General features: G+C 39.3%; 1 protein-coding gene across 1 annotated transcript in view; it reads right to left on the reverse strand.

Annotated features, from left to right (window-relative positions):
- LRRC1 (leucine rich repeat containing 1) overlaps positions 1–26,124 on the reverse strand; it is a gene marked incomplete at its 5' end in the record, with an annotated part of 123,103 nt that overhangs the window by 35,793 nt on the left and 61,186 nt on the right. The window contains 2 exons of the mRNA XM_084257471.1: positions 5,836–5,925; positions 10,218–10,296. Coding sequence (XP_084113597.1) covers positions 5,836–5,925; positions 10,218–10,296 — 169 coding nt within the window. The remainder of the gene's footprint in view (positions 1–5,835; positions 5,926–10,217; positions 10,297–26,124) is intronic.

The raw sequence follows: 26,124 nt of genomic DNA on the forward strand, positions 1-26,124 counted from the left end.
AATTTTCATCACCCCCAAAAAAGAAACCTCATACCCAACAGAAGTCATTCTGAAGTATTTTATTCTTTTTTTGGTGCTTTGTAAATAAAATGGTTTTCTTAATTTCATTTCTAGATTGTTCAAATGCTCATACACAGAAATACAACTTTTCTATATTAATTTTGTTAGATTCAATTATCAGCTCTAACAGATTTTTGTGGATTCCTTAGAATTCTCTATATAGATTACATCCATCTTCAGGTAAACCCATTTCTGAAAAGTGAAAAATGCAGTATATAATTTACTTGAGTAGAAACTGAGACAACTAATCTCAAGAAAAATATTTTCAGTATTAATATACCCTTTAGGAAGACATTAATACATTTTACCAATACAGAAAGACGACTTAAAAGCAAAATTATCCTTCCTGACTTTAACAATGGAATCTCCCAAATGTTTTTAGTCAGTGTCAAGTTAAAAAGTCATCAGTCAGGAGGTACAATTTACAAGGGCATATTTGAAAAAAACAATTTTATTCATATAGTTCTCTTAAAGTCTATCCAAGCCTTGGAACTCTAAGACTCCTCTGCACATGTCTCCTTCTTGCTGCCTTTCCAGGCCAATTGGCATCTTCAATGATATGTAGTCATTTATTCATTTTACTCCAACCTATTCTAAAAGGGATTTAAAGAGATATTTGCAAAGTATAAATATGCAAAAAATTTGATGAAAAAAGAAAATTAGAGTCCTGGGAGGAAGGAAGGAATGTGTTCATTGTGAGATAAAATGTGGTACAGAAAATGCAGTTTTTTCAAGGAAAAAACTAAGTTCAAATCTCTGCTCTACCATCTACCGGTGACACAAACCTGAGCAGACTATTTATCCCCCCTGTCAAGACAAAGCCAATGAGGCTCCAGAGGGTCAACAGTAATCATGTGAGAACAGGTGTTGTAAAGTGTCTGTATCTAACGAAGCATCTATCCCACTGTAAATGTCAGCAACCCTCCTCGCCCAGTTCCTCAGTTCCCTTCATCACGTTGAAATCAATGCAGCTGCTCTTACTGATCATGGGAATTAATTCTGAGCTCTCTGGCAACAAAAGCAGAAAAGGAAATGTGATGTCAGAACAGTTATTAAAAGGAAAATTCTTACCAGTTCTTCTGGTAAGGTATTTTTCCCTAAAAATACATATTTTTTAAACCACTCCCTAATGATTCCTTATACTGGGGATATAATGCAATATTAAAGAACAATAATTACTCTTCATTAGAAGGATCCTTCCCATAACAGCAATGGAAACAGTTTTTCATACTTATTTCTTTATATCGAATTGTTACAGAAACTGAGTGTGCAGCAGTAAGCCAAAACATGTGACTGTGCAGGAACAGGCTAATGTGGTCCTCGAACAAAGCTTCCAGACCTAAATGGATTACGCATGATGTCAGGGTGGAAGCAAGCAGGGTGAAGGTGGTAACACTGCACGCCTTGACACACACATTGTTAAGTGTGTCAAGCAACACCAGGGTCAAAACAGACACAGAGAGTTTAACAACTGAGACCCCCCCCGCTATTGCAGGGTACAAGGTGACCCAGGTGCACACACTAATTACATACACACAATTAAATACTGAACAAATAGATTTCCGTGTACAAAGGACTAAATTGCTAATTATGTGGGCAGTAAAGGGCAGGTCAGGGAACCTGCGATTTGGGGATCTATTTTACCTCTTCCAATCACTGGAGAATGCTTGACAAAAGAGGTAAAATTTCAAATCGTTAGGTAAGAAATAACCTCACCCAGTTTGGAAAGAGAGGAGACAAGTTAAAGTTCATTTTTCTGAAGGGCTTTGAACCCCCCTGCTTGTTTTGAGCAAACCTGGGTAGGATCTACATTACAATACAAACTCCACAATGCATACTACCATGATGAACAGGTATGTGAAACAGTGATCTGCAAACCTATCTTGAAAATATTTGCAACAAGAATTTTTAAAAGCAAATATTATATGTAATACCAATACCAAAATAAAATAGTTAATAACAGAGTTGTAAACAGGTCTCAGCACAGTCTACCCAGCAGGGCACTGGTTAACTCTTCACAATGCCCTGAAGAGCTGGCCTGCTAAGGGCCCAACAAAGCAGTCTGAGAACCATTAGTCTCAGGCTTAAGTGACTCCCAGACATTCTATACCAGAATAGTGATGGTCTCCATATATTTAAGAGTAAACTTCATAATCCTTAGTTATTTTTAAAATATATATGCTATGTATTATATATAAATATATACATATATTTAAAGTAGAAGATAAAAACCAAAGAAAAGCATTTACTAATATTTTATTAAAGATTCAAAATTCTCTTTGGTCCTCAGTGAGAAAGCAATGGGATCGAAAATCTTTTATTATTATTAATAATAATCTATTATTTTGTTTTACATTTAGGGACAAAACAATTGACTCTAAATTGTTTTGACACTTGATCAAATCGCTATAATGGATAAAAAAAAGATATTTTGCAAAGGTAGATCAAAAACCGCATCTATCTACAGCATTTATTAATCATAATGCCAATTTTTAACCATACTGATTATGAAAAAGGATTTTGTAAAAAAATTGACCAATACATTACCATCACCCCGGCCATCAATTGCTTGTTCATGAAAACTTATCAGAAAGCATGGCATTTTTTAAATTGTAAAAAGAGTGTTTAAAACAAGCCAGTCAGGGTAAGTTAGTTCCTCAACATTAAAAATCACCTTTACTTTGAAGGACTAGAAATGTGGTAATGTGCCATCATAAAAAAGGGTCAGCAAGTTTGGAACAAATTTATTTTGGTAAAAGAAAGGTGTGCTATTTTGCATGAAGTAGCCCATATTCCTCCTCTGTGTACTTCAAAAGATTTTCATGATCATTCTTCTTCTCATTACAAGGTATTATAAAGATTCTACTGCAACTTGCTTAACCACCCTGATGGCTTGGTTACCTGACATTGTAACCACAGAGTGTATAACAGAAACAGGAATGCTTCCCAATGAACTGAAAGCACAGTCACCAGCATCAGTGAAGCAGGTTTCTGTCCATACACTAATGTCTGATGCTGTATACCCCCCAAATACTCACAGCAGTGCACTCAGGTACTCAAGATAGCAACAACACATAGCTATTGTGCACCAAGGCACCAGGCGAGCAGCAGCAGACTGAGAGAAGCTCTGCAGAGTATTTTACGTTTGAGAGTTACATGGTCATAGCAGCTCATAAGTTCAACTTCTACATTAGACAACACATCCCTTTCAGGTCATCCCATCTTTGCAAAGCTTGGTTTTCAGCAATTGCTGTGATAAAAGGCAAGGACCCAGCTGACAGTCAATATGTGAAAGGAAGTGAGGTGGCAGTTTGAGACTCTGAGCAGTGCCCAACAGGTATCCCTATCTCATTGTAAATAATTAGGGATATTTAAAAATAAAATAAAAATGTCCATTCTTTCAATTTACTTGTACTGTCTTTTCAAACACTATTCAGTTGTTAGGACAAAAAAACACTTAAATTGTTTGGACCTAATTATTTAATAACAGAACTGTTAGGTATTGCTAGAATCATTAAGAAAAAGCTACTCAGGCCAGGGAACTGAGTATCCAATTATGATGGCAGATGAGTAGAAATACACAGCAGAGCCGCACCCAATTCCAACTTTGCATCAAGCCCCAAGCACCCCTCTAAGACACGATGGGAACAATGCTTAAGGGGGCCCCAGCTTCAAGATCCCAGGAGCCTGCTTGTCCCTTCATAAGAGTTTGGGTCTCTCCTCCACTCTGGATACTCCTATTCAACCTGAGGGGTCCAAGCCCTTGAGAAATCCACAGTTTTGCTGCTTGATGCCAAGTACTAGGCTAGGTACCAAAAGGAAAAAATGAAGTGCTAGTTCCACTGATGTTCAAAATGCAGATGCTAAAGTGGCTGAGTCATTTGACCAAATAAGCAGGTATGAGTTACTGCAAAAATCTCTTAATTCAAACTCCACAAATATCGCGGCAGGTATCAATAATTTAAATGGCCTTTTCATATCTTTCTTAATTTTTTTGGAATATAAAATATTTGTGCCTTGTTTACAAAACCACGCTATCCCTGAGAAGTTGTTTGGTGACTAAACAGTTAAATGCTCTAACAAAATTATTTGGGACTTCTTTGGAAAGTTGAAGAATCGTTCCTAAGTTTCAGACAATGATTTGTTTAAAGTATAGCATACTTCTGCATTTATGAGGTCTCAACAATTCACCATTCCATCTATTTCCAGTGCCTTTTCAGCATGGTGTAAGACACCAACACCATAGGTAGCCCACCTTCTCCACTGAGGTGTTTATTCCTTTGACAGTTTCTTTCTACTAAGTAAAAAGAGCTATTACTCTAGCATGCATGAATCTTAAATCCACATGGTACACTCTTTTGCTATGGTAACAAAATTATTACCAATCAGGAGTTGGAAACTCTCTTTCTCATTTAATTGCATAAATTGACCCAATGACAATCAGCTCATTCAGTTACATGACACCCTAACACTATCACCACCACCATGTCCTTACTTCCCAAGTGATCATTCACCCCAGCATTCAAACTCAAAGTAGCATTTTATTTTGGAAACAACTAGTATACATTAGGTTGCAATAGGAACACAAGCTGATTAAGTCTAAAAACAAAATACTACCACTATTATTGGTAGAAAATGCCTACACACAACAACTCCTGAACATTGGTACAGACATTAACAGAAAAGATGGGACAAAGATTATTGTAATTTATTCTAAAATGATTATTTAGTAACATTCTCCATTAAAACCAAGCAGTGGGAAAAAAAAAAATCAAGCAGTGGGAATTGAGAGGGCACTCTGGTTTAATAAGAATATATTTTCCTTCAAAACATTAAACTTTTTTTTAAAAGACTTCAAGTGAAAGGAGAGAAGGGCACTGGTAGAGAAAGGAGGGAAGTTACTGAGGGAATCATATACCAGAGACACTGAGGAGCAGGAAGACAGTGTCAGTTTGGGTTTGTAAACGGCTATTACATGAATTAGAAATATGTTATTTGATACAGAAAAAGTGAAGATCAAGAGCAGAAAATCCCCGGTAAAACACTGTTTCCTCTGTAACTGGTACCATGATTTAACTCACTGTATGTCCTGGAGGTACAGATAAGATCTGCTAAGATAATGCAATTAATTCATCTTTGGGGATGTATAATAGAACATTTATTCACCAGCATACAATTTGTTCAAAGGATTTTATTTCTTGCCATGGCTGTTCTCCCTGACCACTAAGCCAGCAATGTGGAAATGTGCCCATCCCATCTCACCCTTGTCCCCATTCCAAGCTTGCTCTCCAAATGTACCATTCTCACTCCCTAGTGTCAGGCCTAGGGGCTCAGCAAACTGTCAGAAACAGCCTCTGTTCAGGGACACAATGGAGTTTCTTCCTGGCTCTCTCCTGTTGCATGGTTTAAAATTACTGAGAGTGAAGTTTCTACAGACTTTACTAACCACCTATATGATACATGTGACTTTTTTTAAATTAATTACTCTGAAATCCATCTGTTTAAAGAAAGCTTCCTAGCCAAACAAATTAGGTTTTTCACTAGAAACAAGTAACAGCATTCTTTTAACTATTAAAATTTAGAGGCAACTAGAAAACTAAAAAAACATGGGAGGCTGGCCCACAAGACCTTCTTTAGAGTGATATTGAAGACTGGGTGAGTGGCTTTCTGAGTAGAAAAACACAAACTGTAAAAGGAGAGGAAGGTGGAGTTGAGTATTTGAGGATATAGATACCTTTTCACCCTTATAGATATAAACATGACTTGAAAACTTACTTGCCAATATTTTCGGGCAGGGACTGCAATGAGATGTCATTTACAGAAAGACATGTCAAATTCTGTAATTCAGGAAAACTTTCTGGTAATCTGAAAAAAAAAGTTATTTGAAAAATGCATATACAGTGCATGATGATGTCTTCTGTATGCTAACTGAAATAAACCTCTAAAGATTCTATGATATATGGCATGCCTGCCCTGTCTTCCTAAATATAGCATTATAAGGGAAAAAACAAGAACTTTGTCTACCTAAAAAACACAGGAGATGATAAATACATGTTATAGGGTGATCCAGAAATAATTAAATGGTGAAAGTATGAAAGCTAAAGGGTGAAAAATGTGAATCTGAGTGCGCTATAAAAAAAATAATAATAGCTGCTGCAGCTAAAAGTGCCTAAAAGAGAAAATACTTCATTGATTAGCAGAAAATGAAGAGAAATTTTAGCCCACAAGATTGTAAGAAAACACAAGACAGCTGCTCAATAATTTATCCCCCAGAGTAAAAGGTATGGATTTGTGAGACTTGAGCAGCTGACAACCAAGTGCTACTTCCATAACATTTTTTACCTCCATTTAAGATGCCAATCATTTGAGATAATTACATGTTTTGATATGTTCTACAGAAAAAGAAAATTTTAGACTTCCCTTAAACTCTACAGAACAGCAAAGTTCCAAAATAAAATAATTCTTATAAAACATATAAAGAAAGTTTACTTTCAATATTTCTATGGTTACCAGTATTAAGGAGAGAAACAAACTACTGAAGTGAAAAAGCCCTAAATGCATCTAAAATGCTGAAGGTCGTTCTACGGAAACCAGCTAATAAAGATGACAGAACATGTAACTCATTTTCTCATGGTGGAGGTTGGTGGGTGGTGGATTTCTTGCCTTAGTGATAGTCTCTAAATTAAACTCACTACTTCCCTTTTTCTAGGTTCATTTCTTAAAAACAAATCCTAGGTTACTGTTTGACTTTTAACATAGGTAATTCCAAACATCAAGCCAAATCTAAGTCCTACAAGACAAGAGACCCTAGAAAACTGGCATTTTCATAATTACTGAATCTCAGGAAAAGTTTTTACGTAGTTGAAACCTCATCCATAGTTTAACAGATATGAGATATTTTACTTATTAATCAAAAAGTGAGACTTACCTATTCTGCCTGGATTTTTAGCAAGAAGTATATACTATTTTATAATCTTAAAACTAGCAAAAATGATCTTAAATATAAAGAAAAATATTTTTGCTTGCTGATTTTGCTTTTTTCTGGCTGTTATGTGATGTGTGATATGATGAGGAAGCACAGACCCAGGTTAGAAGAAAGGAATTCTAGTCTGAGCTGCCACTCAGAGGTTGCACGATTGAGAAGTCATTTAATTTCTCTGAGTCTCAGTTTCTTCAGCCATAAAATAAGTCATTAAATAACTTTAAAGGTCCCTTCAACTCACAGATACTATCTGAATTCTTTTTTTAAAGATTTATTTAGTTATACATATAAAAGCTGGGGTACAGGCCAGAGATGTGGGGGGTGAGAGGATTCACCAGAGACAGAATGGGGAACAGGGCAGATTGACTGAAGAACACTGCTGAGGGGTGCAGCGGGTGAGACAGGAGAGGTCTGCTGCGCCATGTGGTTTCTCCCTGGCCAGCTGGGGATTGAACTTGTGCTGCAGAGGCTGCAGATTGCTCCATATTGCGGTGCTTAACCCGCTGCACCACCAGGGAGGCCAATACTGTCTAAATTCTGAAAAGAGTGCACCTGCCAAATTAAAATGGCTTTCCTTTAAGAAACTTGCCAAACATGAGTCCAGGGCAAAAACCAGACAAGGCCTCATACAATGTGGGTGTCTTCTAGTCAAGAGTTTTGAGACAATGGTAAAGCCATCTCAGACATCAGGAAAGGGAGACTAAAGAAGTAGGAAAGGGGATTAAGTAATTGAATAGTTAAAAAAAAAAAAACCCTCAAGAACACCATAATGAGTATTTCCCGTGTCTAATCCAACAAGTGACCTTAAGTGCAATAAACATTGGCAGAGCAATTACTCCACTGCAGAAATTATAGTAGGGAATACAAGTGAACTTTCTCAACCTAGTTGAAAAGTCTTGGTCAAAGCAGTAACTTAAATGTAAATTTCAAGTGTTGTGGAAGGAAATATGTAGAGTGTTATAGGCTGCGGGGGGGGGGGGGAACTACAGGGAGTAACAGGAAAGACGTCACAAAGAAACATGATGCTCCAGCTGCAAACTGAAAGGAGGGTGAGAGCTGGCACAATCAAGAAAAGAAGGGCATGAAATGATTGACCTACGCGTAATTTATTACAGCAGAGCATGAGGTCTGACATGGGCAACTGAAGGCAATGAAGTGGAAAGACACGTCAAGGTCAGACGGAAGGAGAGGAGGCACGCACAGCACAGCACATCAAGGAGCTTACACTTTATTTTATAGGAACAGGGAGCTACATAAATATTGTGGAAAAAAAACTTATAGAGATGATGGTCAAAAAAAAAAAAGAAAACTTAAGGATATGGGCAATTCTCAAAGGTATGAGGTGGTATCTCACTGTGATTTTGATGCTCGCAAGGGTGTGGAGAAATAGGAACCTTATTACACCCTGGGTGAGGATATAGGATTGGTCCAGCCCCATGTGTGCAGACTCCTCAAAAGACTAAAAATGTACCACCACATAACCCAGTAATTTCAATCCTAAGTATTTATCCAAGGAGCACAAAAACACTCATTTGAAAGGAACCTGCACTCTTATGTTTATAGCAACACTATAACAGCCAAGATATGGAAACAACCTAAATGCACCAGAACAGATGAATGGATCAAAAAGATATGGTGTATATACACACAATGGATTACTATTCTGTGATAAAAAAGATAAATCCATGGGATTTGCAACAACATGGATGGAACTGAAAGGGATTATTCTATGTGGAGTAAGTCAGGAGAAAGATAAACATACCAGGTGGTTTCGCTTACATATGAAATCTAATGAAACCACACAAAGGATTAGACAAAGAGAAACTCTAAGAGTGACCCCTAAAAGCAGCCTGTAAATCTAAGGCACTCAGGAGGGAGGGGGAAGAGTAGAAAACCAAGGGGAGGAGAGTGCAGGGGTAGAGGCTGTGGGCACTTTGGCAGTGGAGAAACTATACTGACCACACCTGAGGGGAGAAATCCTGTATCGTGAAAAAATAAGCAAGGATGTTTAAAATTTTTTTAATTAATTTTAAAAAAGACTTGGAGACAGTGATAAGTAAGAAAACTCCTAAGTTAGAGCTTAATACAATTACAATTTTTTCCTAAAAATAAATGTTATTAATTTAATCACTGAAATTCAAAAGAAGAAAACCTAAGTATTTTTACACCAGATTACTCTTTTAAAATAAGCAGATATGAGGAAAACAAAATGAAACAGGGCATTCCCCAGCACTCTATACCCAAGAAGTTCCAAGCAAGTTTGGACCAGAGAGATAAATCTCAAATTTTCATTTAACCTCAATTTTCCCAAATCCTTAAAAAAGGGGGGGGGAGGTATAATAAAGTAGGGAAGCATACCCCTCTTTTGAGGTAGCTTACAGAGTCTTGAGAAACCTGAGAAATGGACCCATCTGGCCCAGAGAGACCTCTAGAACAAAGCCCTTTCTCGCATCACCTGTCGATACCAATTCATTATCACAGCGACACAGGCACCAAAGGCCACAGTCAGTATGCTCGGGATTGAGCCTCAAGACACAAGGAGGGTTCACAACAGAGCCACTCAGCTCTGCCCAGGCAGTGTGCTGTGTCAAAGATGAAATCAGTAGCAAAAACAGTGAGGAGGTTTTATGTGGAGGGATAAACCCAAAGAAATCCTCACAATTGCTGCTAAAGTGAGAAAATAATAGTGTAGGTAGAGCTTAAAAACTAAAAGGGTGCTAGGGTAAAACTAAGATACTAAATACATTTTTATTACACATGCTATAAATATGTTTTATTACAGGAATAAAACATATCTCTAATAGGACTTTTCTTGGACTAACTATGGGATAAGTTTTCTGAGAGTTTAGAACTCAAAAATCAGTTTTATATCACGAAACAAAATGGGTAGATAGTGGTTTTATAAACTACTCCAATTAATCTTACTGCTTCAGCAATGTACTCCTCACTCCTGTTTGCACTCACTCAGCCCCCCCTCTTCCCCTAACATCCTTCAGAGTTCCATCAACAGCATAGTGGGTCTTGTGTTACACAGTGCTATTTACAAATAAATATCTTGACAAGACAGTGATGCATCTAAGTATCTTCAACATGGATAACCTGTTCGTGTTCTTTGCTTGGTCCTCAAAAAAGATGTTGTTAATAGTATAGGCAGAAAAGCAGGCAGACAGGTTACCTGGTCAGTGGGTTGCCACTGAAGTCAGCTATCTGTAGTGCTTTACAGAATGAGATGCTTTCTGGGATTTCAGGAATATCTGTAGGAATAAAGAAAATGTCTATCATTAACCATGCTTGTTACCAATTTTCATCATCCTCAAAAGAAACCAACAGGCACAAAAGATTATATGAAAATTATTACCTGATTCAAATGTGGCATGGCTTTCTAAAGTGTTTGTCTACCATTAGTTTTATTTGCATTCTTAATAGAAGACATATTATTATCAGAAGCACAAACAAAAATATTAAGAACAGCCTCCACCACCAAGTCCTACCACCCTAACAAATGTCACTTAGGGCATTCTGTAGTAACTTCCATTATGCCTTCTTTTCCTTAAGTTTTTGCATGGCTGCATCAGTACAAAATATTCCAGAGCACATGTTTTTAAATTATATACTTTCACCTAGTTGTAAATATAACAATTTGGAAAATACAGAAAAGTCCAAAGAATACTTTTATCACCCAAGAAATAATGTTATAATCTGATACATGTTTTTAGTTTACACTCATACACACATACAATACATATGCACAGAGTGTATGTATAAATATGCTTTAAAATAGCAGGTTAATACTGATTTTTTTCACTGTACATTATTTTATAAATTTTCCATTATTATTTTTCCAAATAGTTTGACATTCTTAATGCTGAAAATTCCCACTGTGTATTTTTTCATACCTCATTTAGTCAATTCCTTGTTGTTGGACATTTAGATTATTTCCAAGTTCCTAATGTTGTAACTATATTAATGTCCATTTCTGATTATTTTCTTGGGCTAACTTCCCAGAAGTGTAATTACTGTGTCAAAGGCATTAACATCTCCACAGCACTTAATAAATATCATTAAATTGCTTTAAAGAGGGTCAAGTTACACCTATTTACACTTCCATCAGCCTGTATATGGTGTTCAATTCAGCATCTCTCCCCCTCTGGCTTTTTCCTCTTAAATTAAATAAAAAATGCCAATGTTATTATTAAAGTGCTCTGGCAACATTTTGGTTCATATTCCTTTTATTACTAATGCTGAATATCTTTGCCCATGTTCACTGGCAACTAAACATTGTGATTTTAAAATGACCAAAATTGTTACTTTAAATCTCAGTTTCTTTTGGTACAAAACCTGAGATTATAACTTTCAGGATTTTAAAAGGTTAGTTCATAGTGCTGAATTTCAAAAACATATTTATTTTGGAAATATTAATATAAAGACAGGCTAAACTAGAAAAGGTTCTCCTGGTGTCATGCTGTTTCTTCCACTAGTATGACAAATGCAAGCTGAGCCAAAAAACACCTAATATTTCTAATGTGGGGGTGGCAGAGAGAAGGAAAAAATGGGTGCCCTGGTCCAACAATCTCAAAGTAATCAGAAGCTACATAAAAGTTCTTAGTTCAAAGTTAAACGCTGAAAACATTTAGTTTATGGTAACATTATCTTCATACTATTCTCAGCATTGCATAGTCTTATAAAGTAGTGAAGAACACACACCATGATCTGAAGTTCATAAATGTAATAGCTTCTCTAACACACACAGACAGGGCTTGTTCCTAAATATATCTAGAATGGATCTTTAAAGCAAACATTTGTGGGTCCGGAGGTACAAATGCAGCAGCAGGCCCCCTTTCACACACATTACCCTTTTTAATCTTCTCAAAAATAAATTACTTCACTTTCATTGTACAAAATGGACATTTTGCACAGAGATGAAGTGACTTGTCCACTGCTACAGGCTTGTTTCACTGAGTGCTGACACACTACCATGCTTAAGAATGAATAAACATATGTAAATCTACTACAGGATTAGCACTGATACCCAGGCAAATGTGGCAACATCACACAACAGATTTTCCTCAGTCTGAAAGGTGCTGGTCAGTCTGTGCACTCCATGACAGTCCCTCTTCGGCCACTTCTTCAGGTCCTAATGGGCAGTTGTTTTTGTGTTTGTTTTTTAAGATAGAGGACTGGTCATCTCATAAGTGCCAAGAAAGTGGATCAAATTGGACATTAAGATATAAATTTTCCAGTTTGTTGTTCCACCCAACAGGGGGAATAGCGGAGAATCAGGGAAACAGAAAAAGAAAGGTGTGTCAATTAGGTAGAGAACTTTGGGCATCAAAGTATCAGAAACATCCTTGACGCTTGAGAAGATGATCCAACAAAGCAGACAGCTGCTGTAGGAAACTCCAGTCTGGGCTGATCTGGAATTCAGGGATTTGAGGATAACAAAAGCAACTGCCAGAGAACACAGTTGGACTCAATCCAGGAGCTGACCAAGAGGTTGGTTTAATGAAAGGCATTCCCTCCTTAGGCTAAACTGTTTGTATACAAAGGAGAAGTAGCAGATGAGCAAACAGAACATAGGTCAAAAGATCCAAAGATCATTTCTTTCTACTATAGGCATGTTCCCAACTTAACCAAAAAGAATTTCTTTGTGCCCCGCCCCCCCAAAAAAGAGAGTTTTAGACAAAGAAGATAATACTGTGGTTTGAAGAATTCTGATTTAAGCAAGTTACTAGCAATTGTCTGAATGGAAAACTAACAAATGGGAATATCTACTCAATCTTAAATACCCAGATAAAATGTCACATCCTAGGGGACACCTCCTTGGGCTCCATGATTATGTAGGAGTCCCCTGTTCTCAGGTTCCTCCAGCCTCACCTTTTGTGAGATCAGTTACCATTTTAACTAAATAACTGCTGGTGATATTCAGTTTCCCTGACTAAATTCTAAACTCACAGGAAAGAAAAGCTGTGGAGTCCTTGTCTACTACATAGTTGTTTCCCCCAAGCTGATAAAGTATTAAGCATAAGCAGGCAGCGGTATTGAATAAATGAATAATTAACATTACTAAGCTTCTGCAAGGACAAGTTGCACTCTCATTTCAGTCATGGAATATCCCCACAGGGTAGGTGTTAACTCTGTGTCACCAGTAACAAACCTGCTTAGCCCCAGATCTCTTATAAAAGACAGTATAAATGTGTGTGTGTGTGTGTGTGTACACTCAAGCATGGGTGTATCTACATATGTACAGATAGAGCTATCATCTATCTCTTTTCAATGAAGCCTAGGCTTACCACCTACCACATAGAAAATTACTTGAAACCTTTTTCACCACTCACATCCAATGGCCAAATCCTTCTCATATTTTCTAAGTACTTTTCCTAGACATCTTTTTCTGCCCATTGTTACTATTACCAACCTAGTTCAGGCCGCAATCATCTAGATGATAAAATATTCTCTAAAATGGTCTCTCTCCGGCCTCCCTGGTGGCGCAAGGGGTTAAGCACCACACTATGAAGCAATCCACAGCCTCTGCAGCAAGAGTTCAATCCCCGGCCAGGGAGCAACCCATACGGTGTGGCAGACCTCTCCTGTCGCACCCACTGCTCCCCTCAGCAGTGTATTTCAGTCTATCTGCCTGTTCTGCTCCCCACTCTGCCTCTAGTGAATTCTCTCACCTCCCACACCTCTGGCCTGTACCCCAGCTCTTGTATGCATAAATAAATCTTTAAAAAAAATAAAATTGTCTCTCTCTATTTCCAATTTGTCCTCCATCAAAACCAAATAGCCATAAGAGCAATTGGTACATTCACTAGGTTTGTGGCCTCAGGCAAATTACTTGCCCTACCTATGCTTTAATTTCCTTATCTGTAAAATGCATTAACAGACATTTCAAATAATGCCAGCATATAACACCATAACTGCTGCTTAAGAGAAGGGAAAAAACTAGACAAAGAAGGACACTGTTTCATGCTTTAAACAGGAATGACTGTGACATCTGAAGCACAGTGAGGAGAGGAGCCGCCCTGGGAACTGACAGCAGTTTTGCCTGAACTCAATCTGGGAGTAGCTGGGAAGGCTAAAAAGATTTCTTGATAGCAGATTACCAACTGCCAGGTTGAGCTGTTTACAGTAGTTAGATCAGGAGTTTCCTCTTCTATAAAATAAGCATAGTCATAACTCCAGCTTAGGGTTGTTTAAGGATAAAGGGTCATAAAACCACATGGCATACTCTATTTTACCTCTTTTGTCCATCTTGGGTGGAAGGCTTACAAAGAGGACCACTATTTTCCAATCAAGGGCAAACAATTTTAAGACTAGAATTACTAATAGAGACATAAGGATTTGAGGGCTTTTGCTATTGTTTTAGCTACTGAAAAGCACAAATTATTAAACCCTAAAGAAACATCAATTTATATACATACATTATAAATAATGAGAATTTCATCTACTTACTTGGGAGTGTATCTCAAAACTCTTACTTGCCAACATTCAACTTAGTCTACATAAAGAAACAAAAAATGTGATCATACTTTTCATTAATTAGGGTTGGTCTTGTCTCACGTATGCTCAAAAATAAAAGTATACAATTTGGTATTTTAAAAAATGTCTAAGAAAGATGGTAAAATTAATCTCCCTACAACTTTCTTAAAATAACCTTTAATTTGGACCCACTCTTAGCTATCATTATTTATTAATAAATTGCTTTGAATTGTACTTCTTTAAAAAAAAAAAAAAAACCTGTAGTTTACCAATATAGCCATTACTATAGCCTGTATACAGGAAATTCACAATCTGCCCTAAACTGGTTGAAGGCAAAAAGTCACCAACACCTCAGGAGACAACAATCCACTACCATCTAGAAGCCTAAGGGCTTCTGAGACAGAACACAGTTTTCACCACAGCTTTTGTCATTTAGATAGTGATTTGAAAGAACATTTCCTATCCTTCTTTATAGTCATTTCATCATCTATTTTGTGTAGTATCTATTTTGAACACATCAAGTTGAGATTCCAACTTCCCCAAGCCTCTACCCCAACAAAGTCACACATAGGCTTGGTCTACAATGTTCTACAAGGAAGCAGGGACTCTTCCCATAGGTCTAGAATCCTCAAGAGGAACCTCACCCTTCCCTGAAAAGCTATCACAGCTTATAGGCCCTATTGCAGCGGAGTGTGCGGACTTAGTGATCACTGAGGTTCCTTCTAAGTATGTGTGAGTTTAAAAACTTCCAGAGCATTTCTTCTCATGGAGTCCTGTGGGCAGACAGTTTATTTTGTCTATGATCTACTCCCTACACTCCGCCCCCATGCATAGCACAGTAAGTTCTTTCTTTCTTTTTTAATATATATTTTTACAATCATTTTTCATTTTTGCACAATGTATGCATTTTCATTTTGGTTATAGTCCCCATACAATTCCTATCTCCCTTGTTTTGATCCTACTCCTTCCTCCTCCCCCCACCCCATAGTGTGTCTCTGATTTATAGTTGCTTCTTGATTTTGATTTTTACTTTATTAAAATTAGTCTTTTTCCTGGTCCCTTATTTAGGTTTTCTAGATCCCTGCTATGAGTGAGACCATCCAGTATTTTTCTTTTTCTTTCTGGTTTATTTCGCTGAGCATGATCCCTTCCAGCTCTATCCATGTTGCTGCAAATTGCATGAGTTTATCTTTTTTGATTGCTGAGTAATATTCCATTGTGTATATATACCACATCTTCTTGATCTAGTCATCTATTTTTGGGCATTTGGGTTGTTTCCATAGCTTAGCTGTTGTAAATAGTGCTGCAATAAACATAGGAGTGCAGGTGCCCTTTTGAATTAATGTTTCTGTGTCCTTTGGATAAATACCTAGGAGTGGAATTACTGGATCATATGGAAGTTCCATCTTTAGCAGGTTGAGGAATTTCCACACAGCTTTCCATAGTGGTTGGGCCAGTTTGCACCCCCACCAGCAAGGCAGGAGAGTTCCTTTTTCTCCACATCCTCACCAACATTTGTTGTTGCTAGTTTTTTTAATATATGCCATTCTCACAGTAAGTTCTTTCTGAAGAAATTACTCACTGGCATTTCTTCTTGTCCTGTATAACTATATCTTCTCCAGGTTTAAAACTTATCGATAATGATGCTAGTAAGTTACAATACTAGTATTGCTCCACTGAGAGTATTATGAAATGCTAAGCAAAACAAGACTTTAAGTCTTACATATTTTTTGTGGCTACTCTCTAAGGTGATCTAATTAATGACAGCATTTGGAAACAAAGTTAAGGGAGATGAGACATGTTTGAAGAAAGCGATTACCTAATTTGTCTTTTTGTACAATGGCAAAGACTAACATTTTAAACCTCAGGACATATTATTTGTAAAGTTGGAAAGCTGAAGTTTTATTATTGAAAATGGGGCAAGAGCTATGTAAGTAATCATCTACACTTATTGCATCACCCCTACTCTCCTCACAGCAAGGTGGATTTGTCAGCTTAATTAGTACAAGGTGCTAACAAGGACAGAGACCTGGATTCTATCCAAGAGTAGACCAGCTTCTTTCCCATGGTTCCAGTCTCACTGCACTTTGAGCACCCTTAACCTACAAACTTGTAATCAAAAAAAAAAAAAAACAATGGCAGCAGTTGAATTTTATTGAGCACTTACTAAGTGTCAAGAAAGGGTAAGGGCCTAGTGAGTTTGTGCAGCAAAAAGGCAGGAAGGCCAGAATCTGACCTGAGATGTTCTCGCTCCAGAATCTGTGCTCTCCACCATAAAGTTACCTTGTCTCTAAAAACAATGACTGCGGTCAAAAGAAATTGTAAAACTACTCCTCAGTGCCCTGCTGCTGTACTGTAAGCCACTGACGCCTGCCCCCAGTGAGAGCCACGGACAGAATCATCTCTGAATCTTCAGCCACTCAGTGGATGGGAGCAAAGGAGGACTAGCACCCTTCCAACTGATTTTTCACTCAGATTAAATGTGTTATTTGCCTAATTCTTTTAACTAAAAATTCAAATAATTCATTTTCAAACATTACATATAAAAGTATCAAAGTAAGAAAGCTCTTAGAATTTTAATTCTACAGTATGGATAATTTTACTAATTCTCAATTATGAATTACTACGGAAATTAAATATAGTATTTGATTAAGTACACAATATTAAAATGCCTCATAATTATGTCTTGCTTAATGTAGCTCCTAAAATGAAAGAGAATGTAATTAGAACTACTGGCAAAAAGGCAATATGGTATCATAAAATTTCATTTAAATCTTCTTTGATTCCTCAAATATTTTAGACCTCCCTGGTACCTAATCCTTCTCCTTGGAAGCACTTTGCTTAAAGGTGATAATCTATAAAAAATGTATTCGGGGGGGGGGGGGCCTCCCTGGTGGCGCAGCGGTTGAGCACTGGGTTGCGAAGCTGCCCGCAGCCTCTGCAGTGCCAGTTCGATCCCAGGCTGCTCCCCTGCCACTGAAGGAGGGTCCCATATGGCACGCAGACCTCTCCTGCCACCTGCTGCTCCCCTCAGCAGTGTACTCCGGTCCTTCTGTCTGCTCTGCTCCCTGCTCTGGCTCTGGTGAATTCTCTCACCCTCCCGCGCTTTTGACTGTACCCAGTGCTTGTATAAATAAATAAATAAAATCTTTTAAAAAAATGTATTTGGGCCTCCCCTGGTGGTGCAGGTGGTTGAACGCCACACTGTGAAGCTGTCCACAGCCTCTTCAGTGCCAGTTCGATCCCAGTCGGCGAAGGATCCCACATGGAGCAGCAGACCTCTCCTGTCGCACCCACTGCTCTCCTCAGCAGTGTATTTCATCAGTCTGCCTGTTCTGCTCCCCACTCTGTCTCTGGTGAATCCTCTCACCCTTCCACGCATTTGGCCTGTACCTGTGTTCTTGTATAAATAAATAAATAAATAAATAAATAAATAAATAAATAAATAAATAAATAAATAAATCTTTAAAAAAAATGTATTCAATATGTTGCTTCGGGGCCTCACCAGTGGCACAGCGGTTGAGCGCTGGGTTGCGAAGCTGCCCACAGCCTCTGCAGCGCCGGTTCGATCCCCGGCCGCAGGGCGAGGGTCCCACATGGCACGCAGACCTCTCCTGCCCCCGCTGTTCCCCTCAGCAGTACACTTCATCAGTCTGCCTGTTCTGCTCCCCACTCTGGCTCTGGTGAATTCTCTCACCCTCCCGCTTCTGCTGTACCCCAGTGCTTGTATAAATAAATAAATAAATCTTAAAAAAATAAAATAAAATAAAGAACTTTTCCATTCTGTTTAAAATATATATATGTTGGGCATCCCTGGTGGCGCAGCGGTTGAGCGCTGGGTTGCAAAGCTGCCCGCAGCCTCTGCAGCACCGGTTTGATCCCCGGGCTGCTCCCCGACCACCGGAGGAGGGTCCCACATGGCGCGCAGACCTCTCCTGCTGCCCGCTGCTCCCCTCAGCAATGTGCTTCGGTCCTTCTGCCTGCTCTGCTCCCCGCTCTGGCTCTGGTGAATTCTCTCACCCTCCCGCACTTCTGACTGTACCCAGGGCTTGTATAAATAAATAAATAAATAAATCTTTAAAAAATATATATATATGTTGCTTTGCCACTAGGTTCAGGGATCAGATCGCTACTGTCTCCAGCATCTCCCTAGCATGTACATAACACAGCCCCTGGCAGGCAGTTGGCCCACATCCTCACTCAACAGAGTTAACATCAACTGCTCTTAGCCTCCATTTCCTCATGAAAGGGGCTTCTGGTTTCTCTGCCTCACCCACCAACTGAGCCTACTGAGGGGTAAAATGAGATGATGTACACAATAAATAATTAGGCAGAGCTCTGCAGGTCCCTGAACACCATCATTTCTCTGAATGTCTTCTTGTGTAACACTGATGAGGGGAAAAAATTATTCCCGGTGGAAGTCACTGTCTGTGTGGCATCTGCAATCCTCCCGTGCACACATGGACTTCCTCTGTGTGCTCTGGCTTCCTCCTACATCCCAAAGATGTGCACGCTAGGTTCACTGGCATGTTGACATTGTCCCAGCCCAAGCGAGTGTAGGTGTGCATATGAGTGAGCCCTGCAATGGAAGGAAGAGCATCCCATGCAGGGTGGGAACCCTGAAACTCCAACCCCACTTACATTACACTGGAGTAAGTGGGTTGAAAAATGAATGAGTGAATACAAATAACTGCTTGATATTAGAAGTGTTTAGGATCTTTAATTATAAGTTTGATGTTTCTGTGGCGAGAACTGTACTGTAGGAACTTAACTCTTGTTGATATCAGTTAGCCTACAGTATAATTGGTTTCATTGTACATGTTTGTTCTTAAAAGTCTCCGTTTCCAAGAAACTATCAACAATGTCAAGTGAAAACAACTATTCACAAATGTAAAGGACTAAAGGAGAGGAGAGAAAGACTACTCCCTGCCAAGTGTCACAGAGTGGCTGTATGAAGTATATATCACTTTCTTTTTTTTTTAAGATTTATTTATCTATGCATACAAGAACTGGGGTACGGGCCAGAGATGTAGGGGGTGAGAGGATTCACCAGAGACAGAGTGGGAAACAGAACAGGTGGACTGACTAAAATAGACTGCTGAGGGGAGCAGCAGGTGAGACAGGAGAGGTCTGCTGCGCCATGTGGGTAGCTCCCTGGCCGGCTGGGGATCGCACTCATGCTGCTGAGGCTGTGGATAGCTTCATAGTGCTGTGCTTAACCCCTTGCGCCACCAGGGAGGCCCGTACATTACTTTCTATATCAACCTGTAGGATCTGAAGCTTGTTTTCTTGTCCCCCTCACACATCCAATATACATCCAAGCTAGAGGAAAAAAATATCAAGAACTCTGCCAACGGAGAAAGACTAGGTCCTTATATAAGTATTGTGTGGTCTGTATCCAATATTAGACAAAGAAATGTGCAAGAGCATAAAGGTCAAGAAGTCATGTTAAACCCAATCAGTGACAAACAAAAATAATACAGCATAAAAAAAATAGTGCTATCACAAAGCACCCCATAAGCCGCCCTACAAGAATTTAGAGGGTACAGAGGTGAGCCTATCAGGAATCTAGCAATTCACAAGTATGGACCTGGATATCAGAAACTGTTACCCTTCCCTAAACTCTACATCAGTATTCAATAAGCAACCTCGAGATTTGCTCAAGATGAATGACTTCCCAACTGGTGTTCAATTACATTTGTATTTCTGGTATTTTTTTTTAAATGTAGAAGACATGAGCTATAGCTAAGCCAGCTTGGGTTTCCCTTCTCATGGACACTCAGCATTTATCTTAAGCACCTTCTACAATAATATCAACAAGGTTAAAATACTGTGATGACACAGAGCAAAACCAGGGCTATAAAGAACTTGATCTTCCCATCCAACACTGTCCCTCCCCTTTGAGAGAGAAATTCATTTAGTGAGTTACTACTCTTTTTTTTTTTTTTTTTTTTAATACAAGCACTGGGTACAGTCAGAAGCTCGGGAGGGTGAGAGAATTCACCAGAGCCAGAGCGGAAAGCAGAGCAGGCAGACTGACAAAGTACACTGCTGAGGGAAGCAGCGGGCGCAGCAGGAGAGGTCTGAGCACCATGTGGACCCTCGCCCAGCAGCCAGGGATCAAACCAGCACTGCAGAGGCTGCGAGCAGCTTCGCAACCCAGCACTCAACCGCTGCACCACCGGGGAGGCCCGTGAGTTAATACTCTTGCTCACACACATTCTTCCAAATGCTAGAGCAACTCCAGGTAAGAATGTGCACCATGGCCACCTGGGCCAGCACTGAGCTGATGGTGCTAATGCTCCAGCTGGCAGCCACAGTGCCATGAATGAGTGTACTCATACTCCCCACCTCCACCATGGATAGACACATATGCCCCACCTTTCAACTATGTGATACTTTAGAGTTTTCAGCACAATACTTCTACTTTAGATGATGATTTGAAATTACTACCTGAATGCCCATGGTTCAGAGACACCTCTTTTGAAATTAGTCTCCTGGCAGTTGTTTTCACTGAAGATAAAGGGGGACATAGTTGGACACCTGGGAAAAATCTTCGACACGGAGAGAACAGTGGGGGACAGACTCAAAATCAGTGAGAAGGACATGTATGGCTCTGAAGAAAGGAGCTACTCTCCTAAAAGCCCTTATATACCACTTGACTGTGTACCTCCAATCAAGAAGAGCTACCATTTTTGTGGGCTGATTACATACCAGGTATGGGGGCTGGCATTTTGCATGCATCATCTCTAATCCTGCCTCTCTGTGTCAGTATTTGAGTTAGATAGTATTAGTCCCATCAGCACATGCTGATGTAGGCTCAAAAACATTAACTAAATTGTCACTGTGCTGACATGCGGAAGAGGGGCTTTGAAATTCCATTTCATCTGCCTCAGAGCTGAGGAAGACTGTGAAGTAGTTGCGAGGAGCTGTACAGTCGGATTCAATAAGCTCCAAGCATGCTGGAATAAAGGAGGCCAGAAGAAATGCATATAGAGAGATAGCAGAGGTCAAAACACAAGCCTGAGGTTCTGAGCTATCACTTGGCAGTCGTTTTGCAAAGAGATGGGGGTGAATAAGCAGCTGAGAAGGAAGCAAGGCAACCTCCTGTTGTGGGTGCAGGGGACACCCACCAGGTACAGGGAAGAGAAGTGCAGCAACAGAGCCAAGAAGTCAAGGGAGTGTCGACGTGGCAACCACCAGGTAAGGAAGGCCTGGACGTGGATATTAGGAACTTGCTGTCATCTCTGAGAGGACACAAACAGAGTGTGTGAAGCAAAGCCAAACCACAAAGGTGGAGAAGTCAATGAATATCAAGAGAAGATAGTAAATAAAGAGGAAGGGAGTATACAACAGTAGCTGCTAAACCCTAGGCTGAGATACAGTGCTCGTGGTCTGCAAGATGAGAAGAGCTGACGTGGTTTTCCAAATATGAAACCAAATTTATTTATTTAAAAGAACTATTGTCTAATCAGAGATGATATATCCTGACTAAAGAGTTGAAAACTCTTTGTCTTTTAAGAAATGATGGTGATAGTTTTTCCTATCAAAATAAGGAGTTAGCAATCCTGTGTCACAATTCCATTTTTTAAAAACTTATACCTCTCCAATAAATCTAAACAAAATAACACAGAGGGCAGAGCATGCCCTCCAAAAAGTATGGCAATTTGGGGGTGTGACGAAGAGTTTATAGTTTGAGATGAAAACAAAGGACAAGGGAAAAGTTCATTTTAATGTGTTAGGGTTTGATTTTTTTGTTGTTTGTTTGGAAAATCCGCAGGTGAGCAGGGTGGCAGGCAGAACCGGAATGAAAAAAGTGTAGTGGTCCATTCCCACCTGTGCTCGAAGGCAACAAAGAGGCAGGGAGTACTGTGAGAGAAAGACTGGAGAGTGCAGACTGGAGAAACATGGCTCCATGGAGGGGACAGAGGCTGAAATGGAAAGAGCCGAACAGCTGAGAAAGGGCTTATGGAATAAGCTCTCCCACCATTGCAGAGGAAAACGACAAAGCCCCATGCCCTTAAGACGGATACAACTTGCCACAGTATGAAACTGTCCTCAGCAAAAATGAACACGTGACCTACTAGGCATTCTTCAAGAAGGAGGTAGGGAGGTTGGTTGCGTGACACTGGTGGAGACTGTAGGATCCTCTTATACATAAAAACCATGACTCAAGAACTGGACAAAGACAGAGTTCAAAAGCTGTGAGAAATAAACCACTCCCAGGGAGAAGAAGGAACATGTAGAAAGAGACACTCACAGGCTGTAGTAAAATACTGAATGCTGTGACTTTGGGCACAATCAGTACATCATATTGCTTCATTTGGAATTATTTACTACTCGAGTAAAACAAGGTCCCTGTGTGCCAAACAGCTTGGCTGATGGAGACAGTTTGAATGTTGTGCTGCTGGTTGTCTGACTCAACCCTGCTTAAAAATATCTGGAATCCTCAAATAAGACTAAATATGAATCCATGATCCAAGTCTGCATTTGTTGTCACAGCTGTTCCTTTGGGTGTGCAGAAAAAGAATGCTAAATGGAGATCTTTTTCTCGAAGGCATCATCCCATTTCTCGTATTATTCCAATCGCCAGAATCACCCAGGAGGCAGCTATCATTGTAGACAAATACCTAATTCCCCCCTGAGCAGCCCTCCCAGGATTTGTGAAGGGAGAATGAAGCAGACACAGCACAGAGCAGAAAGAGAAGGCAGGACAGAGAAACCCTTTGTCAAGGTTTTATTTTGGAGTCTGAGTACTTCTGCAAGTAAAAAGTTCCCAGTCTAATAGGTTTTCACCTAATTCCAGACACAATTACCAAAATAACCTTTACACCTCAACTCTTCCTCCCCAGCAGAGTTGGCTAAAAAAACACAAACATGTCCGGAGGAACAAGGTCCTGATTCACCAAAACAAACCAAAAAAGATATAAACCAAAGAGAAAAAATAAAAGTACATTATAGTAAATATTATGTTTCATAATGTAAGAGGGTGAGGGGAATGTGAGCAGTTTGGCATTCTTTTTACTTGACCTCCTCACCAAACAAAAAACATGATTCCAATTCATGGCTACATAAACCTCAGGACAACAGCAACTAAAACATCAAAAGCTAAAAACCAGTATTTGTATTTATCAGCTCAAAATTACAGCTCATTTTAATCAGTCTTATTTATTATGGAAAAAATTACAACTACTAGCATTTATGTACAAAATTTTCTATGAAAATGAAGTCTTTCAATGGAGAAATGCTTTGATGCAGAAGTCTTCAACTTTCCTTCAAATCTCCTGCATCTTCTCTAGACCCTGAGCATCTTTCCCTCCTCCTCCTCTGAACTGCAAATCAGCCCCCGGACAACCCTACGGGCCTGATCCCATGCTGTTTCTGTGTTACTTTGTTAAGTACACCTTCTACTGCACAGTTCACCATTCACACACCCACCATACCATGCACAGTGTTTGCTGAATGACAGACTTGATCAAAGGTTGGAATGAGTCATTCAGACTCCTCAGAATACTATCTGGGTAACATACATATCAGAGGGGGTGCAGGGCTGGGAGAGAACTATATAAATCTCCAGAGTGCAGGGAGAAGCCTTTTGGTCCAGTAAACCAGTTAGAACACTGATTTTCAGGAATTTTCACCAGCTCTTCCCAGTACACTTTTTTAACCAGGATCTAACAAAACCACCAGGCAATCCAAATTTCAGGGTACAGGAGAATCACCTGGAGCACTTTAATAAAAGGACTGGTCCCACTCCTAGCAATTGATTTACCAGGTCTAGCTAGTGTCCTAGGTAGCACCTACATTTTGACTCAGCAGTCCTACAGATTTAGATAAAAGAATACTATGGTTGAATCAAAACTACCAAGGCACTTAACTAAACTGGTTCTCTTTCTAGATGCATAATTAGGAAACCCTAAGGCCATCATCAGCTGAGAGTCTAATAAATTGGCCTAGACTGTAGTTCAGTCAGTATTTTTTAAAAACTACCTCGGGTAAATCTAATATGTAGCCAGGCTAGAAACCAATGCTAATGCAGCCCTGGTCATTTTCGAGTGGTATCTGACAATTACTGATGGCTTCTATCCGCAATTTACCTCCATAATAAAGCTATTTCCACTCTTTGATGGAAGCACAGCCACATTTATAGGCTGTACTGAAGGCTTTGTTAGAGTGCCTCAAATGGGAGGTAAAACAGGCACATAACAATTGGAAAAGCTGCTTTGTCATTTAGTTGAAGATGGGAAAGAAATGAGGGAAAGAGTGGGAAAATGGAGACTGTGTGCATGTAATTGAACTGTCCCCTTTCATGTTTCATGTTTCTTTTTTTTTAAATGCATATTTTTAAGATTTATTTATTTATCCATATGAAACTGGGGTGTAGGCTAGAGATGCAGGGCGGGGTTGAGAGGATTCACCAGCGACAGAATGGAGAGCAGAACATGTGCCATGTGGGTTAGCTCCCTGGCCAGACATCTAACTTTGTGCTGCAGTGGCTGCCTATAGCTTCATAGTGCTAAGACTTAACCCCTTGTGCCACCAGAGAGGCCCCTCTTTCATTTTAAATTGAAAATCATTTTAACATTTTTATTTTGAAACAAAACTTATAGAAAAAATCCCTATCACCAGCATTTGCCATTTAGCAAATGGAATAAAATCAATTTTTAAGAAACCCTCTCTACCTGTGATAAAATAATTTCAAAACCAACCTTAAAAATAAGAGGTTAATTACATGAGTTTATCTTTTTGATTGCTGAGTAATATTCCATTGTGTACATGTACCATATCTTCTTGATCTTGGGCATTTGGGTTGTTTCCATAGTTTAGCTATTGTAAATAGTGCTGCTATAAACATAGGGGTTCAGGTGCCCTTTGGAATTAATGATTCTGTGTCCTTTGGGTAAATACCTAGGAGTGAAATTGTTGGATCATATGGAAGTTCCATCTTTATAGCAGGTTGAAGAATCTCCACACAGCTTTCCACAGTGGTTGAGCCAGCTATAACCAAGAGGAAAATGCATACATTGTGCAAAAATGAAAAATGATGTAAAAATATATAAAATAAAATAAATAAATAAAACTTTAAAAAAAAGTCTCCTATATCCAAAGTGGTACCCCCCCAAAAAAGAAAATGCATATATTGCGCAAAATTGAAAAATGATGTTAGAAATAAATAAAATTAAAAATTAAAAAAAAAAAGAGGTTAAGCTATAAAACAGAATACAAAAGGTATTCTTTAAAAAAGCTCAATGGGCCTCCCCAGTGGCATGGCAGGTTAAGTGCAGCGCTGTAAAGCTGTCAGCAGCCTCTGCAGCGCGCATACGGGTTCAATCCCCACAGGCGAGAATCCCACATGGCATGGCAGACCTCTCTGTCGTGCCCCCTGCTCCCCTCAGCAGTGTATTTCATCAGTCTGCCTGTTCTGCTCCCTGCTCTATCTCTGGTGAATTCTCTCACCCCCCTGCGCCTCTGGCCTATACCCCAGTGCTTGTATACATAATCTTTAAAAATAAAAATAAAAAATAAAAAAGCTCAAAAACACATTATTATTAATGCTGTCAAAAAAAAACCTAAGAACTAAAAATTGTACGTTGTCCACTGAC

This window comes from Talpa europaea (assembly GCF_964194135.1).
Source record: "Talpa europaea genome assembly, chromosome: 2".
NCBI lineage: Eukaryota > Metazoa > Chordata > Mammalia > Eulipotyphla > Talpidae > Talpa > Talpa europaea.